Source organism: Nanorana parkeri, unplaced genomic scaffold (genome assembly GCF_000935625.1).
Source record: "Nanorana parkeri isolate BGI_ZX_2015 unplaced genomic scaffold, ASM93562v1 scaffold414, whole genome shotgun sequence".
NCBI classification, from domain to species: domain Eukaryota; kingdom Metazoa; phylum Chordata; class Amphibia; order Anura; family Dicroglossidae; genus Nanorana; species Nanorana parkeri.
This window is the reverse complement of record NW_017306682.1, coordinates 1,206,717-1,224,230: the sequence shown is the minus strand read 5'-3', so window position 1 is coordinate 1,224,230 and position 17,514 is coordinate 1,206,717. Positions and strand designations below refer to the sequence as shown.

The 17,514-nt window shown below is 42.7% G+C and overlaps 1 protein-coding gene across 1 annotated transcript in view; it reads left to right on the top strand.

Annotated features, from left to right (window-relative positions):
• Window positions 1-6,444, top strand: part of SLC39A13 (solute carrier family 39 member 13) — a 25,349-nt gene extending 18,905 nt beyond the window's left edge. Inside the window, exons 8-10 of the mRNA XM_018559729.1 lie at window positions 142-274; window positions 358-457; window positions 5,990-6,444. Of these exons, the coding sequence (XP_018415231.1) occupies window positions 142-274; window positions 358-457; window positions 5,990-6,065 (309 nt within the window). The 3' untranslated portion in view covers window positions 6,066-6,444. The remainder of the gene's footprint in view (window positions 1-141; window positions 275-357; window positions 458-5,989) is intronic.
• Window positions 6,445-17,514: the final 11,070 nt, after the last annotated feature.

Genomic DNA, 17,514 nt, shown 5'->3' with positions numbered 1-17,514 from the left:
CCCCCCCCCCCCAACAAAAACCCTCTTGGGGGGTTTTTAACCCTTCTTTTTACTCTATTTAAAAGAAAAATATGATGTTTGCTTACGTTGCAGTCTTCATATCCTGCTCTTGTGCTTCAGCTCTCTCTTTCTTTCTTTCAGGTCGGGGATTTTGCCATCCTCCTCCGTGCTGGTTTTGATCGTTGGAGTGCTGCTAAGATGCAGCTGATGACAGCAATGGGGGGGATCCTGGGGGCTGGCTTTGCAGTTTGCGCTCAGTCACCCAAAGGGGCAGGTAAGGGGATGCATAGATCAGTAGGTGATTGGTGACAGGAAGCTTGTATCATCCCACACTTCTAACTTTCAATATTGTTTTAGGGGAAGCAGTAGCTTGGATATTACCATTTACTTCTGGGGGATTTCTCTACATTGCATTGGTTAACGTATTACCAGATCTCCTAACGGAAACCAGTGTGCGGTATGTAATGTCTTTATATATTTTTATATACTATATTGGATGCTTTGCAAATTGGTCATGACTCGTGTGCCTGTTTAAAGTAGTTCCCCCCTTCATTGGGGTTTATAAAACTTTTTCTCTTTCATTTGAATACCTTATTTTAGACCCAGTGATGCCATTACTGGTTCTTTGTACTTCTCTTTGCAGTTCAGGTACATCATGGCTGGTGGGAGGGACCTACAGGGTGCTGTACACAGCTTCCTGTAAACATCACAATACCATGCGTTAGTACTCCTCTCAAGAGCCCTCAGCTCTGATGTAATCATTGGGCTGGATCTTGGAGGGAATTGATGTAAATATCAAAATGCCTTGGTGGATGGATGTCTGCATGGGTGTTCTATGCAGACTGCATTTGCATGCAGGCTTCCCTAGGTAGCGCCCACGTGAAGCTGAACCTCCATAATTGGAAGAACTGAAATCCAATGAATTTGGGGAACTGGCTGGTGAGGAAAGTGCTCGTCCAGCCAGAAAATGAGGCATGGGCTCTGTGACTTGACTTTTGTCAGTCCACATGGCTCTAGCAATCACTAAGGCGTAACGGGTTTAAAAAATTCAGCAACACCGTGTGACGTCCCCTTTTTCTTCTGCTCATCATTGCTGGCAGGTCTAAGGGCCTGTTCACATGAGATCAGGTCCTGATCAGCAGACGTGGAGCTGCTGATGCATTGCGTTTTTGGATGTGTTCCAGCAAAAAAAAAAATTTTTTTTGCTGGAGTGGGGCTGTTAGTATGTTAGCTGCAGTGCGTTTTTTATGCGTTTTTGACGCGTTTGCGTATCCGTTCCGTTTCCGGACCTGACATGTGACATGCAGTATTTTTTCTGTCGTAAGCTGAACGGACTGCGCACGTGAGAACTGGAGCCCATAAAACACATAGGGATACATTGGGATGCATTTTGTACTTTATGATCGCTATGCAGCAACATGCTAGTTGCCTGGCTGTTACACTGACCCTCTAGCATCAGTGACTCCAAATATTGAAGCAAAAGGGTCACCATGACAGCAGTGTCAGCCATGATTTTTTTTTTTCTTGACACCCAGACAACTAACAATGCAAAATCAGACGTTAGAAATATAATTGTCAAAAAAAGTTTCCCTTCTACTTCTTTTGTGTTCTTGGGCATGTTGGAGGGAGTCCTATACTGACAACTAATTATTGTGGATGTCCAGTCTGCTAGGGGAACATGTGTTCATATTCAGGATGTCAGCAGGAACAACATGGATTTACTGCAATGTATAATTGGGGATTTTTGTCTCAGTTTACATCCCATTGTATTGGGGTCAGCTATCTGTTTGCCTTGCAGAGCGCACAAAAATGTTTTAAAACAGTAAGTTTAAAGTAGAATTAAGACCTCCCATTCTCTATCAGTCCTTCTGCAAAGCCTCACAAATATCTGTTGAGTCTGCCAGAGAAGGCCGCTTAATGTCGGCTCCTATGGTGGCAACAATGTTGCACTGCTCTGAATCCAGAGCAGAGTTGTCACTCATGTAGACTGGGGCTGCTTGCACTATACTTAGCAGAGAGAGTATTGCAAATGACATGCCAGTCAGCAATTTCACTGCTGACTCGCAAGCCTTTAGTTTGGTAATGCTGACTGACAGTTTTGACTGTGTCTTAGAAGCCTTTAGATCTTCTTTTACGCACAGAGACAGCAGCTTTTTGTCTCTGCACCATTTTAAAATGCCGCTAGGAAACAGAGGCTCTGGAGGGTCCAAGTGTGGTGGGAACCTGTAGTACAGAGGCTTCGCCAAAAAAAAAGTACTGAAGAATATGTAGGGTGGGTACATAGGAGATTTTATAGAGAGACTCTTTGCTTCCTTCATTGGCTGTTATGAGCCTGTTCACACCTACAAAATGCACCATAAGTGTTATGCAATCCACCAGTGTGGTGTGGTGCGTTGTTGCAATTCATTGCACGGTTTACTTTTCTCTTTAAAAAAAAAACTTTATTAAAATGTCACAACCGAAATTCAATTCTATGCGCAACTGCAAATTGCAATGTGTTCTAAAGTATTGTGTTTTTATGCAACACACAACACACCAGCTGTATGGTGTTAAAGGAGAACTATGGGGTTAAGGCTTTTCCCCATAGTTCTCCTTAGGGTAACGGGAGCACACAAACTAGCGTCCTCCCGTCACCCTACGCTCAGTATACCGCGAGCTACTGCTCGCAGTATACTGAGACGCCGCAGCTGAAGCGGATCCCGACAATTGTGCCGGGATCCGCCCAGCTATGTGTTCGCTCACCTCCCGATCTACTGAGCCGACCTGTGACAGTCTCATTGTCACAGGTCGGCTAGAACTATGAGGTGAGTGAAAAGCACTCGCCTCATAGTTCTCCTTTAACAGGGCACATAGTGACTGGTTGGGACAAACTATAACCGGCCCCGGGTGCTTATAACGGTGATATACCATTCACATGGTTTAAATCTTGGAAAACATTTTTTAAATACATCTACAGTTGCTCGGGCACTCCTGGCTGTGCTGTAGTTTGTCCTGACCCGTGTCACTGTCACTTCTGCTGGTTGGCTTGGCATGCCTGGTATATCTGGATAGGAATTTTAAATCCAAGTTCTGATTATCGCACACCGTTATCAGAATACAGCAGTTTATATAGTCACGTTCGTGGTCCCTTTTTATACTTTCTGCTTTGTTCATACTGCTGGGCTGAATCCACTGAGTGACAGCGCCATGTGTGTGCGAACACTGAAAACAATGACAATGAATCGCAGGAAACAATGTCCAATAATGAGGTCAGATGAGGATGAACGTTGTCCTCACTGGGATTTGAGTAAAGATTAGGAGAGCGGGTTTTTACAGCAAGTGGAGAATAAAATTCAGTATAGACATATAGAAGGTTTACACTTTCTGTTCTAGCTTGTGTAACACCTGCACAGGCGGCACGGAAAGGAGGGGGAAGTCAGATATTTACATACCGTAGTTATTTATTTAATGAGTTATTTAGTAATAAACCAACTCCAGCAACAACAAACATTTAGATTTGCATAGAGTGTGGAAGGGTTAGAACCTTTGCAAGGTTTTAAATGCTGCCCGTGTCTCCTATTCCTCCTCACTTCCTGCCCCGATGACAGGTTGCCGCTGGGATAGGAAGTGATGGGGTATCTTTCCAATGGGGACAGAGACAGCAACAAAAAATGCTTAATTTAGTAGTGCGGGAAATAGTTGGAACATCTATCAGAATTGTATCGCTGTCCCATTGAGACCTGATGTCCTCGTCCTACTGTCCCCCCCTAGTGTATCCCACCTCAACCTAACCACTGAACTATCACATTCTCAAACAATTCATCCCCACACAACTACCTCCTCCTGTATCACTGGCCCCTCCCTTTTAGATTGTAAGCCCTCAGGGGCAGGGCCCTCCTTACCATCTTGTATTGTAATTGTAATGTCTTCCTTATATTGTAAAGCGCTGCGCAAACTGTTGGCTCTATATATATATCCTATATACTAATAATAAAAAAGATTCTAGCCCAGCTATCATTCTGACCCCTTTGATTCAATATTTCAAGTTGTGACTTGCAACTCTACGCAGATGAGGACTTCTGACTTTTTTTCTTATTTCTTGGTCTGCATACCCCCAGCACTGCAAGGGTCAAGTGCTTGTTTTTGTCAAGGTGCTAAAAACCACAATTATATATCCTGTATAATAATAGTGTCACACAGATTGAAAGTGAGAGAAAATCTTCTCCCTAAAGTCACGGATCAGAATAAAAACCGGACCGTTCTAACCTTTTCCATTAGGTGTGTTCTTCATTTCCTTTATTTGTCCTCCTTTGAACCAACAATGAAAGCTCATTTCAATTGTGTATTTATCTGTTTTACCTGCCAAAGAACTTGTAATTGTTCTCAGTCTCCAGGTGTATGCATTCCCTGCCAGACATCATATCCTGGTCAGTGTCCTCACATTTCTCCTGTGCAGTTAAGCTATGACATAAAACCCACTTCCAATCTTCTAAGTTTTATTGAAACACCTAACACAGACACTCCATTCTGCTTTTCTCCTCTGCCTTCCGCCCCCTGCTGGCGCTTCGTTGTAGATGGACTTTAGTTGTAGTTCAGTTATAGTTTTAAGTAAGAGACAAACAAATTAAGGCCTAACTCCAGCTTTTCTACACCTTTTAAAAATCCTAGCAGGAAAAGGCTTTTATTGCAGAATAGACTCTGTATGTCTGTTCGACTATAAATCCTACTTGTCTTTCTGCTAACAAGTTAGCATAGTCACAGATCCATGCCCAATCTCGGCATGCCTTGGTGCTGAGATTTATGAACTCCCATGCACATGTGTGGGAGTTAAGTCATCGCAGGCCAGCCAAACAAGTGGCCAAAAATGCCAAACCCGGAGGACGGCCAGGCAAAGATGTCAGTGTGGACAAAGGAGCATGTGCATGTGGCATTTTCTAGAGGGAAGGTAAGTACTGGGAGCTTTAGTTCTGCTTAAGGGCTTGTTCACACCGAATGCAGACCAGATCTGCATGAGGTTATTTTTCTGTGTGCCTAAAATGAGCTTTCAGTGCATTCTAGTGTATTTTGGTGCGTTCCAGAGCAGAAAAAATAGGGCATGCTAGTTTTTCCACATGCTCTGGATGCTGAATGCTGCCGTGTGAACTAGAGCCCCAAATACCATTGGAATACATTGAACGCAGTTTTGATGCGTTCTGTAACTGCTCTGCATCTGCTCCGCACTTGGTGTGAACAAGCCCTAGAGCAGTTACAGTAACATTTTTTTTTTTTTTTCTGTTGTAAAATTGTTTTAAACCATATGGAAGAAATCGGAACATAACGCACCTTATCTTGCCGGCACCATCATCCTTCTCCCTAGCTTCTTCCGGGTGCCAGGTTTTTGGCTGGAGGCGGGTGGCGTAAGTTCTGCGCATACGTACAGGCGTTCATTCATCCCAGCACAGAGGTGTGCCGAGAATGTCACCCTGAGCTGCGCATGCAGAGCTCTGTGTACATTCTACAACAGATTGCGTACAGGCCGGTACATTTATTTTGTGGCAGAAGGGACGTAGCATGTGGATAGCAATAAAGTGCCTTCCTGCTTCAAAGTTTAAAGCTGGCCATTGTAGGCCATTGCAGTGTTTTGTTCCAATTGCCACTTTTTCTGGACAGCATGGCCTGCATGTAAATCTGGATACAAATATAAATAAAGGCATGTGACAGTAGAAATCATTGAATGTTCTTTTTGGGTATTGACCATATATAGTTAGCAGAAAACAATATTTTCCGTATAGTTGTCCTTTAAGCCTCTGTACATAGTATTTCCCCTTGCTACTAAAGAATTGTGCTGCTCTCCCTGCCAGGGACATTACAGGTGAAATATATCACTGTCCAGATAGTTGTAAAGGGGAAGGAGAAAGGCTTGATGAAGGCGTCAGAAAAACTGCCTTGTAATGGCTCGGTAAACCCATTTAAATTGATCTTAGATCTTCGCTGTCACTTGTCTAAGTAAGCCTTTTGTTCTTGTTTCCAGGAATTCTCTGGTCCAGGTGCTGCTGATAAGCTGCGGAATCGCCGTGATGACAGTGCTCTCGTTAACAGTGGAATGAATAGAATGCAGCCCTTGTCAAAGAGAAGAGCACCTGTTACTGATGTACATTTTGTGGCATGGACTGTCTCCATCCAGAAATGGGTCCCTGGCCTGTGTGCCCTAATGGTACAGTCGTCTGCTGGACTTCCTTCGCATTATTCCGCATTGACCGCCAAAAGAAGACTAGGTCACCGAAATGGGCATTGTACATCCACGTTCGGTACACTCTCTATTTTCGGAGGTCTTTTATCATTTTTCCAATGCAGCTGGCAGATGCTTGGCTTCTATACAATGCCAGTAGATAGTCCAGATGCATCCACCAGCTGTTTTCTAAATGCTCGTTTTTGTTGCTTTTACTGTCTATGTGCTTATGTGTCTTGTCTAAAGTTGGCCACACATGCAGCTTTGAACAAAATGACTTGTGATTACTGGGATGTTATGAGCGTAACAAGCAGCCACCTTGTAAAAGAAACTGGGAGGGAGCAGCAAAAGGTAGCGCTTGATGCAGATTCGTAGCTCCACCGCCAGCTGCTGGTGCTATGGTTGCAGGGGACCCGACCTAGTCACTGAAGTGTAAATTGCAAGTGAAAGATGCTGCTTCACTCCTTCAATAAGCTTTATTCTACAACTGTGCATTACAAATAACGCTGCCCGTCAGACCCTGCAACTCCTCCAACACACTGTTCTCAGTGCAATAAAGCTTATTGAAGAAGAGAACAAAAGAAAATTGGTGGTGATGTGGCTTCCCCCCCCCCCATCAATTAACACATCTGAAGAAATAGATATATTCCAATGCTCTTCACAAGTATTTGGAAGAAGAATAGTCTGAAGTGGGCTTGGACCTAGTGACTTCTATGGTGGCTCTTCAGTCCTTTTCAGGGCAGGAGGTTCTTGGGGGTCTTTCCAGCCTAACCAAAACATTGGTGCATGTGTGACCATCTTAAGAGTCAGTCCACCCAGAACAGATTTCTGATTTTTGAGTAGATGTGTCATGCTCAGCAAAAATAGAATGAACTATGCTTCCAATGTGTCGGAGATGGGATCTAAAGAAGGGGGAACCCCCTACACAAGTGAAACCTATGCATCCAGCTAGTGTTCAACCCCAGCGATCTGCATCCAGAAATCAGTATTGGGTGGCGCTGCACTTTACTTCTGTTTTGTTTTTTCTTATGTGCATTTCTATTTCTGTTTCCATCTTCATAGTGTGTATTATAAGTGTTGCAGAGAATGTTACTGGGTAAGCCTGCGCAGAGTACTAAACGGACCAGACGGTTCTGGCAGCACCAGACAAGAGATGTTATATTTTTTAATGATTGTTATATCCTGTTCGCACAAACGGGAAACTAACTTGGTTAGTTACTGTTACAGATTTTATACACAGAACCACTGGTGACTTTATATTAACAATTTGTTTTGTTTCCTCATAAGCAATAATAGCGGGAAAGGAGGTGAGCTTTACGGTTGCCAGTTTAGAAAAGCCATGTAACGGTTCACACACACACCGATCTTACAGGGGATCTATGGCTTTTGTCTTGTTTAAATTCATACCAGCAACAAAATACATGTTTGCTGCTATACACTTGCTGCACAAAAGTGCCTACTTGCTGCGAGAACAGTGGTATGCAGTATCCGGACCTTCAGCTGTACTTCAGTCTTTGCTTTCCTCCACTCCAGTTTTTGAACAAGAGATGATTGTGGTTCTATAATGTATATGGAGGCAAGGTAAAGGATCTTTCATTATGTAAACATACAGCTACATCCATATTGCAATATTATTGCCTGCTAATTGATCTGCGTCACAATGCCAGCACCAACTGTGAAAGTTGGAGGTTATGTGACGGGAGAAAGCATAGACATACGGAAGTTATGAAGAAGCACAGTGACTATGCAGAGGCATTTTAGCTGACTCAGCTTTCGGTCCAGCTAGTGCATACTTACTTGTGCTGATTCAGTTAGGGCTAGTTCACACCAAGCGCAGAGCAGGTGCAGATGAGTTACAGACCGGATCAAAACTGCAGCCAATGTATTCCAATGGTATTTTGGGCTCTAGTTCACACCGCAGCATTCAGTTCCAGATCATGTAAAAAAAAAAACTGCAGCAAGCCCTATTTTTCCTGCTCTGGAACGCATGCAGGCGCATCTGGAACACATTGAAAGCCCATTTTAGGCTAAAAAAATATATATATTTTGTTTTAAAAAAAAACGGCCCGGAACGCAGCAAGAACGCTGCACGTGCAGATCTGGTCTGGTTTGTGTGAACAAGCCCTTTAGGCAGCACAAGGAAAACAGTAAAAGTTCAGAACACTAAGAAGAGCCAATCAGTATTTTCCTTTACAGCTGATTTCAGAGGAAATGTATTCCAGTAAAGGACGGGTCCTCCTTAAGTCTGCAGCACGCAGAAATAAAGTGGAGGTTTTGCCCGCATGAACAAATCAGGTTTCTGCCTTTTTAATGCAGGTTAATACACACAAGCTGGAATCTAGTTTGGGCACAATGAAAATACCTTCACTTTTGCTTTCCTCCACGGTTAATAAAGGACCACATGTCGGATACTTATATGAGTACAGCATTTAGGGAACTTTTAGGAGTCAGTCTATAAAAAAAAAAAAAAAAGACTTGAACTTGCTATATATCCAGCAAAACTGCATTTACATTCGTTCTGTGCAAATTAATGAAAATGGGGCAAAATCAAATGTTTTAGCTGCAATTTTCTTTTCTGGACAAAAGTTCCTCAAATATGGGCAGCATGGTTCATTCATAAAGAACATTGGAGTGAATGGGCCACCAGATGGAACTGAGGATCAAAGGAAATAAATACATCATAGTAACAAGAGATACAATGTAACAATTCTAGAGAACGCTGGAGGGAAGTGGCAAATAAATGTAACCGTTGCTACTAACATTCCATTTTTGCCACTTTCCCTCAACAGCTGGATAATTCACACAGACCAAATGTACACGGATTTTACCTGGATGAGTAACTTTCATTCTTTTTATTAATAAATAGACCAATGACTGTTCTTCCTACCTAAATATTACCTCCAATAGTGTACTAATACATTTGTTTTTACAGACCCTTATTGTTGCTTGCAGAAATCTGATTTTTCCTTTCCTTCTATCAGTGCTGTATGGGAAAAGGGAGAGGCTGGTTAGTATTTTTGAATGCAATAGAACCGTTCCACACTGTACATGCTTAGCTGGACACTCTGTTAAAAGTGACACTAAACTCAGGAGTTAAATCTTACAAATGCATGGGGAACAAAAGTAGCCCCCCTCCAGAAGGAAGGATGGTGTCAGCACAAAGTCAGAGATGATTGGAGGATATACAGCCGAGTGATACACAAATAAGATACATTGTTGTTCATAGTTAAGGGACTCGAATACATTTTTAAGATTTACCTCCTGAGTTTAGTGTCACTTTAAAGTTTTAACTCCGTACACTTTGCGATGTGCCGCAGTGCATGAGCCGCGAGGAGAAAAGTCAGAACAGAACAGTTCCATTTTGGGAACAAGCAAGGACCCCTTTACCAGAGCATCACATGAGCATGTTGTCTCAATATTGGGGATGCTGCTGAACCCCAAAACTTCAACTGTTTACGTTGGTGGATTTCTACCACTTTTAAAGCAGTATTAAACGTGCAAACTTTTTTTTTTTAAACAAATATACTTGGCCAAGCAATTACAGTCGTCGTGTTACCAAACAGCTCCAACTCTCGCTCAGCTTCCCTGAACTTCCTGTCCATTACAAGTTCACGAGGGACAGCAGTCGTCCATCTACTAGTTTGGAGAAGGGGGAGCAGGGGGGAGGGGAGTAAATTGCCTTGCTGTGTCTATTTATTTTGTGGAGACATACACAGCTTACTAGCACACACACGGGTAGCTGCATCGGACCCTGCAAGGGAAAGGAGCCATCCTATAACAGGATACCAGTGCCAGTGTTCAGGGGACCAGCTGAGTGTGCCAGAACCCAAAACTTTCAAACCTCAAGAAGCAGCATTCATTGTAAGTGATTGAATAATTTGCAATAGCTTGAAAACTTTTTGACTGATATCATTTTAAGACTTTTCTTGCACCTCGCGTCTTGTGCACTGATGCACATCCTGATTAATGGACTGTCCCGTTCAGGATATACACTTCGGGATGGTTCTATTCTATTCAGTGCGGCTTTTCTTTTTCCTTGTCACTTTTTATATTGAGGATCATTGTTTCAGAAATCAAACCCGGAACCTTTTGTATCAATAGTGTCTACCCTGATCATTGTGAACGACTGCAGCATTGGTAGCCATTTTTGGATGGTCATTGTGCGTTGAGGAAAATTGGCATTTTTAATATTGAGGGTTTTTTTGGTACAATTCCACTATTTTTATTTTCAGTATTAATTTTTTTGAGTTGTGACTAAAAATATCAATATTTTTTTGTTTGGTTTTTTTTTTTAATGCAATTTTTATTCAGCGGGAAATGTGGATATCGGAGGCTGGAAAAATAATTGACCAGGACATGCCCACATTCTAGAAACATCTTCGTATTCACAGGGATTTAAGTCTAGTATGAAGTACAGGTAGGGAGGGTTCAGGTAATGCTTTCCTCCCAAAAAGTGTAAATTGCAGGTCTTCTTTTTTTCCTCCTGGGGCATTTACTTTAAAGAGAGCCTGTCAGATCTCTATGGAAATAAAAGCAGGAGTCTCTTGCCACAGGTAGATATTTACCACTCCAGCAGCCTGTGTCTTCTACCTCCCTTCTGGTTCAGCGCTGCAGCCCACACCAAGGAATGCCACTGTTCCTTCCTACTTTGCTTTTTATATCCTGTAGTCACATAGAGAAGTAAGCTATGGTGCAAGGTGGGGGGACACGGGCATCCTAAAATTCAAGAAGTGTTGAACACCAAATAGAATGATGGAGGTTGGAACAGAGTGGAGGTAGGAGACCTGAGCTGCTGGAAAGGTGAGTATTCTTCCCCTTTTATTGCAGTGAACTACTGGTTTTAGTTCTTTAGAAACTTGACAGGGCCCCTTGTGGTCCGCCATTCAAAGATGACAAGTCCTCAGTAATCTGTTTCCTTTTGGAAAGGTTTACTTGTCATATATGCTCCAGGAAGCATTGTCTGAGGTATCCCACCCTGTACTTTGTACTCCAGTTAAGTCACTTTTGTGTGATGCTCCGCAGGTTGGACAAAATCCACCCAGATCATGAGGCCCAGTAGGGCAAATCACACTCCACAGGTTGTTGTTCAAGTTCAGCGCAGTTCATGTAATGAATTAAACAATCCTGCTGCAAGAGGAAGTGCATTAAATTGCAATCCTCCTGTAAAGGAAGAAGTTGAATGCTTGCCTTTCCAGCATGTGGTCAGTCAGATCTCGCTTGAAGAGCTACTTGGGAGTTCCTGGTGTCCGACACTTCTGGTTGTTTCAGATACCTGGTCCCATACTCGGGGCTGTGGTTCCTCCTTTGGCCACTATGTCACTGTCCCCTTTTGTGATGAAGGAACTGGTGCGAGGAACTACAGTGTGCATCAGGGACCGGAAGTGTTAGACACCAGTGGCCCACCATAGCACTTAAAGTGAGAAGACTTGACTCTGCCTGACAAAAAAAAAGCTTGCATATTAACATTTACAAGATGATGGTGATTTAATTTTCTTTAAAATGGGTTACTTTTAAATCCCATTGGGCCGAGCATTTACAGGAGCACCTGCATGACTTTTTTATTTTACAAAAGAATATTTACATAGCGGTTACAATGGGTAAACTCCTCGGACAGGTCATCATCTTGACTGTTGTAGAACTCCCTATCCTGACATTTCCTGTATTCATAAGTTGTTGTTTTTTTCCTTCTCCACTGCTTTTATAGAATAACCTCTATTAGAACACCAGATACCCCTGTGTCCTCCTTTCATATTATATATATTTGTAGATATATGTATAGAGAGAAGGTTTTTACGCATTGGAATAGATCTAATTTTGCATACCTCTTTATGAACCCTACTTTGAGAGAGATTTATTAAATTCTTTATCTTTTGCATGGAGTCTTAATAATAATAAAAAATCTTTCTATTTATTCAAGATACAGAAAATGTTGTTGTGTTAAGTTATTTGAAGTGTTGGTGCGCATTGATTGGGTAATAGTAAAACACTTTTTATGGACTGCTGACTGATATCTCAACCCTACTGAACACCTTTGGGATGAGTTGGAGTGGCGATTGCGAGTCGGATCTTCCTATCCATCATCAGTAGGTGACCTCACAAAGGCTTTTATGGCTGAATGGGCACAAATTCCCAGAAATGCTCCAAAATCTTGTGGAAAGCTCCCCCAGAGAAGTGGAGGCTGCTCTAGCTAAAGGAAGGTGGGTGGGGTGAAACTCCATATTTATGCCCATGGTTTTGGAATAAATTTGTCCAGCAAGCTCTTATGGATATAATGATCATGTGGCCACCAATGGTTGGCTCTATAGTGTAGATCCAAAGAAACCTTTACACACTTCAAAATTATAATGTGAGTTTTTTGGCCACAAAGATCTGCAATTTTAGACATGAATTGATTACATGCACTTTAAGTTCAATATGCCAACCCCTCACAATGAACATCTCTTATCAGCTCCCCTTTGGTCTGTTTTAATATAGCAATATAATGTTTTGTTATATCGGTTTTAATGCAAAAGTGCAAAATATAACTGTTGCTCTTGTCAGAAATTCAGAGCTGTCCTGTACATACTTCCTGTGCTATCTCAAGAAGACTAATTGGTGCTCCCCCAGTTCTTACATTGGACTGCAGAATAATTAGCACTTATGTTTTGGAGATGACAGTGAGAGGGATTCAGTAGTAGAAAACTGGACAGGACTAATGCAATTCGGTCCACAAAAATGTGTGTCGTCATCCCATGAGAAATTTAGACCTGAGTGCATGTCTGGCACATGAGCAGGTATTTTTTTGTACTTGCATGGTCTTTAAAGGGATAAAACATGAGAAAATGTACATGTATGGCAGAAATTAGACATGTTAGCTGCAGAAAAATGTTGGTTCGGATATTTCGTGATTCGGATCCGAAATTTTGAAATCCGAATTTTCGTTCGTTCCGGATGAGTTTACAAATATTTGTTGTCAATGCCACAGAAAACCATATACAGATATTATTACTTAAGCTGAAGCTCCTAGACCCGAATGGCATTTCAGAATACAATTCGGGAGCTCCAGAAAGCAATACGGGTCTGGGATCCAGATTAAAGCTGAGGCTTCCAGACCCGAATGGCATTCAGGAGCACTCGAATGCTATTCGGAAATTCGAACTTCCTTCGGGTCTTGGAGCCTCAGCTTTAGTATGTGTATATACAAGTAGTATTCTATAATACAAATGAATATTCGTAGCGGTAACATTGTGACCCATATATACATATAACTAAACCTGAGGCTCCCAGATCTGAATGGCATTCGAAAATTCGTGTTCAGGCCCATTCGGATGCATTAAACCGACTGATTGGCCAGAAAAGTCACGTCTTATTCAATTTCGTATTTGAACGACATTTGGACACGATCCGAAATTCAGAAATGGATATTTGGATGTGGACGCATTCAGATGCATTGGGATTTTGAAATTCAGATACGAATTTTGATTCGGAGCTAAATGAATCGCACATGTCTAGCAGAGATGTATTGCATATGTGGTATTGTTTTCTGGCCCCTTGGCATTTGCTTTCACATTTACTCTGCCACTGTTCTTATATGAAGTACTGCTTTCATTTACAAATGTTTTATCCAGCTAAAAGCACAGTTTTTGCTTTCCAGGTACCCATAGTCTCAGTGGTCCAAAAAGTTCCACCTGCAAGCACTTCTAGTCTGTCAGCAAATGTTGGGATTTGTTTGAAGTTGTCATTGCTCACATACTGGATACATTGAGAAATACACAGAGGTCCCTCTTGTGGTGAAAATGTATCACTACCTCTGCTATTTATGGCAGGCATTCCGTGGTTAGGACTGAGTATCATGATTCAGTAAGAGGCTACAGTAGTGCCACTGAGGGCCACACTCGCCTAATAGAAATACATCCAATTGAAAAATATTTAGTCATTGATTTTGTATATTAGATTAGTGTACTTTGCACACTGTTAGCCCAAATTTTACTTGCAAAAGTGTCAAATAATAAAAGACGTGTACGTGAATGTAACATTTACCCTTAGAGGCCATGCCGCCTGCCTCAGCAGTCATTTTGCTTATAGCACCTGATGGCCCTGCTCCATCCAAATACCAGGGCTTTTGTTTTTTGCTACAAGGGCTGGCTCTGTGCTTCTATGAAATTTTAATAGACAGCTGGCACAAGCACAGGCATGAGTAGGGAAACTGTCATAGAGTGGCAGCCCCCATTTGCACCTCAGAGCTTCCATCAATAAAGGTTTCCCTTAAATGATAACAATAGCTTTAAATATTAGGGAGCAAACTGGCCCCTCTGTTCTCCCCAACAGATATAAAGTTCTCACTACGGACCTCAGATCAGTGGCGTGGGCCTATGCGGGGTCAGGCAAGTCTTCCATCCCATTAACTCCCGAACCTCCACCCACGACCATACTGACCTGACCACCTTTACCCCACCTTCATCCCGGCCGTCCTTTCATTCAACATCATCATCACGGCCCGGGCACTGGCCAAGTCTCGGTCCACACACAGATCGAGCCTTTCCACCTGCAGCTGCAGCCCAGCCAGACGTCACCCCGCACATCGCCTGCACTCCATCACAGCAGCGGTGACACGGACTAAATTTGTGTGCCACTACGCACCCCCCCTGTCCATCCCTCTCCTCTCTTCTCACCATCGCTTCCCTCCTCAAGATGAACAGCCTCAGGCAGCACACCAGTCCTCATTGAATACACACCTCGATTCTCACGATCCTCCCCACAGACCGGCCCCCATCTGGTGCTGAGATCCACTCAAAGTAAGTGCCACATCTCCTTCTGTTTTATCTCTCACTATGTCTCACTTAGTCATATAGCCCCTTCAGCTTTGTCCTTTTTTTTTTCTTTTCATCCCATTAACTCAGTGGGCCACAGGATGCTGCTCATGGGTGGTCTTTTCTCCATTGACCCTAATGAAGAAGCTGTTTACATGCAAGCCAGCAAATAGATGGCTTCTCCATGAGTGTGCACTGAGAAAAGGCCACGTAGGCCGCAGCCCATGGACTAATTCACCATCTAGCTTGGTGATCACTAGGCACAGGAAGGTATTGGCTGACATGATTTCTGGCAAGATCCAAAAAATAGGAGATAGTGTACATTTAAATTTAACAGACTGCGGGGTCAATTCACGAACCTTTATGGCAATCAATATTCAGGTCACGTGACCTGTTGTAGTGAAATATTGCATGCGATAACAAAATGTTAAATTCATTTAACTTAAATATTGCATGTGTGTTATTAATAGGCTGATAAAATGCTGTAAATATCGCAGGAATTACATTAAAAAAAAAAGTATGCAGTAAATAGCACTTGCCTGGGGCAGTCAGTATATAACGTCTATTAGCCTGAGGCAGTGTGCAAATGTTGATGTGTGCCTTGGCTGGTTTTTAATGTCATTGCTGTAATTGTCTGCACCCATGTCCCTTTTTTTTTTTTTTTTTATATATACTGGGAGCGACCAAAAAATAAAATGAAATAAAAATAGATGAAAAATACTGCAAGTTTCACAAAATATCTAATTCGGTAAATAACGCATAGGTTTTAGTGAATTGTGCACTCAAGAGATACACTTGTGCTCAAAGGTTTGCATTCCCTGGCACAAATTGTGCAATTTTGGCATTGATATTGAAAATATGGGTGATCATGCCAAAGAAAACTGTCTTTTATTTAAGGATAGTGATCATATGAAGCCATTTATTATCATGTAGTTGTTTTGGCTCCTTTTTTAAATCATAATAACAGAAATCACCCAAATGGCCCTCATCACAAATGTTTGGCCTTGTTAGACACACAAGGTGACACGCACAGGTTAAAAAGGCAACTAAAGGTTAATTTCCCACATCTGTGGCTTTTTAAATTGCAATTAGTGTCTGTGTATGAGGGCCCATTCACACCACATCCAGATCATCTATAGACCAGAGCAGATTGTTTCCGGACCCAAAATGCATCCTAATGTATCCCTATGCTATTTCTGGCCTCTGTTCCCACCAGCACAGTCCGTACCAGAACAGAACAATACTGCATGTCTCATTTTGTCTGGTCTGGAACTGCAGGCAGGTTCACACCATTTTCCGGACCAGATCTGGTCTGGAAAATGGTGTGAACCCACCCTTAAGCTGGCCAAACACCTATAGATTACCAGCAGATGTTCTATGGTCAGATGGAAAAAGTGCAACAGATTCCTCCATCTATGCTAAACTATGGATGGAGGAATCTCCTACTGGGCCAAGCTTCAGTGTCTTGCTAGTCGGCCCCGCGGGCTCTCAAAATACCTGAGCAATCTTATTGGATGCATGCATTGTTCATGTCTTTTGACAGCCAGCGGGGCTGATTAGCAAGATACTGAACCTTGGCCCAGTGGCAGATTCCTCCATCCACAGTTTAGCATAGATGGAGGAATCTGTTGCACTTCTTCCATCTGACCATAGAAAACCTGCAGATAATCTCGATATGTATGGCCAGGTTAAAAAGGTCAATGAGTGTGTTAGCTCTCACGTGGATGCACTGAGCAGGCTAGATACTGAGCCATGGGGAGCAGAATAGAACTGCCAAAAGACATGCGTAACCAGGAAATGGAACTTTAGAAAGATGGAAAAGGGTATAAAAAGATATCCAAAGCCTATGCCAATGCCACAAAAAAGCCTGGTACAATATTCCTGACAACACCTTGACACGCCTCACAGCTTCTGGCACACTGTAATTTGGAGTGACAAGACCAAAATAGAGCTTTATGGTCACAACCATAACCACTATGTTTGGAGAGGGGTCTCTATCTTCACTCTCCTCTCTTCATCTTCATCCCCCTCTCACTCTATCTTCACCTTCCTCTCGTTCTCCATCTTGACCTTCCTCTCGCTCTTCCTCTTGACCTTCCTCTTGCTCTCCATCTTGACCTTTTTCTCGCTCTCCATCTTAACGCCCCCCCTCTCCATCTTCACCTTCTCTCTCTCTAGTCTCTTCATCCTTACCCCTCTCTCTCTTCATCTTCACCCCCCTCCCCTTCCATCCTTACCACCCCACCATCTTGAGACTTCTCTCTTTCCATCTTTACTCCCCCTTTCCATATTCATCTCCCCTCTCTCTCCATCTTCACTTTACTCTCGCTCTACACCTTCCCCTTTCTCCATCTTCACCTTCCTCTTGCTCTCCATCTTCACCTTGCTCTTGCTCTCCGTCTGCACCTTCCTCTCGCTTTCCATCTTCACCTTCCTCTCGCTTTCCATCTTCACCTTCCTCTCGCTTTCCATCTTCACCTTCCTCTCGCTTTCCTTCTTCACCTTCCTCTCGTTCTCCACCTTCACCTATCTCTCGTT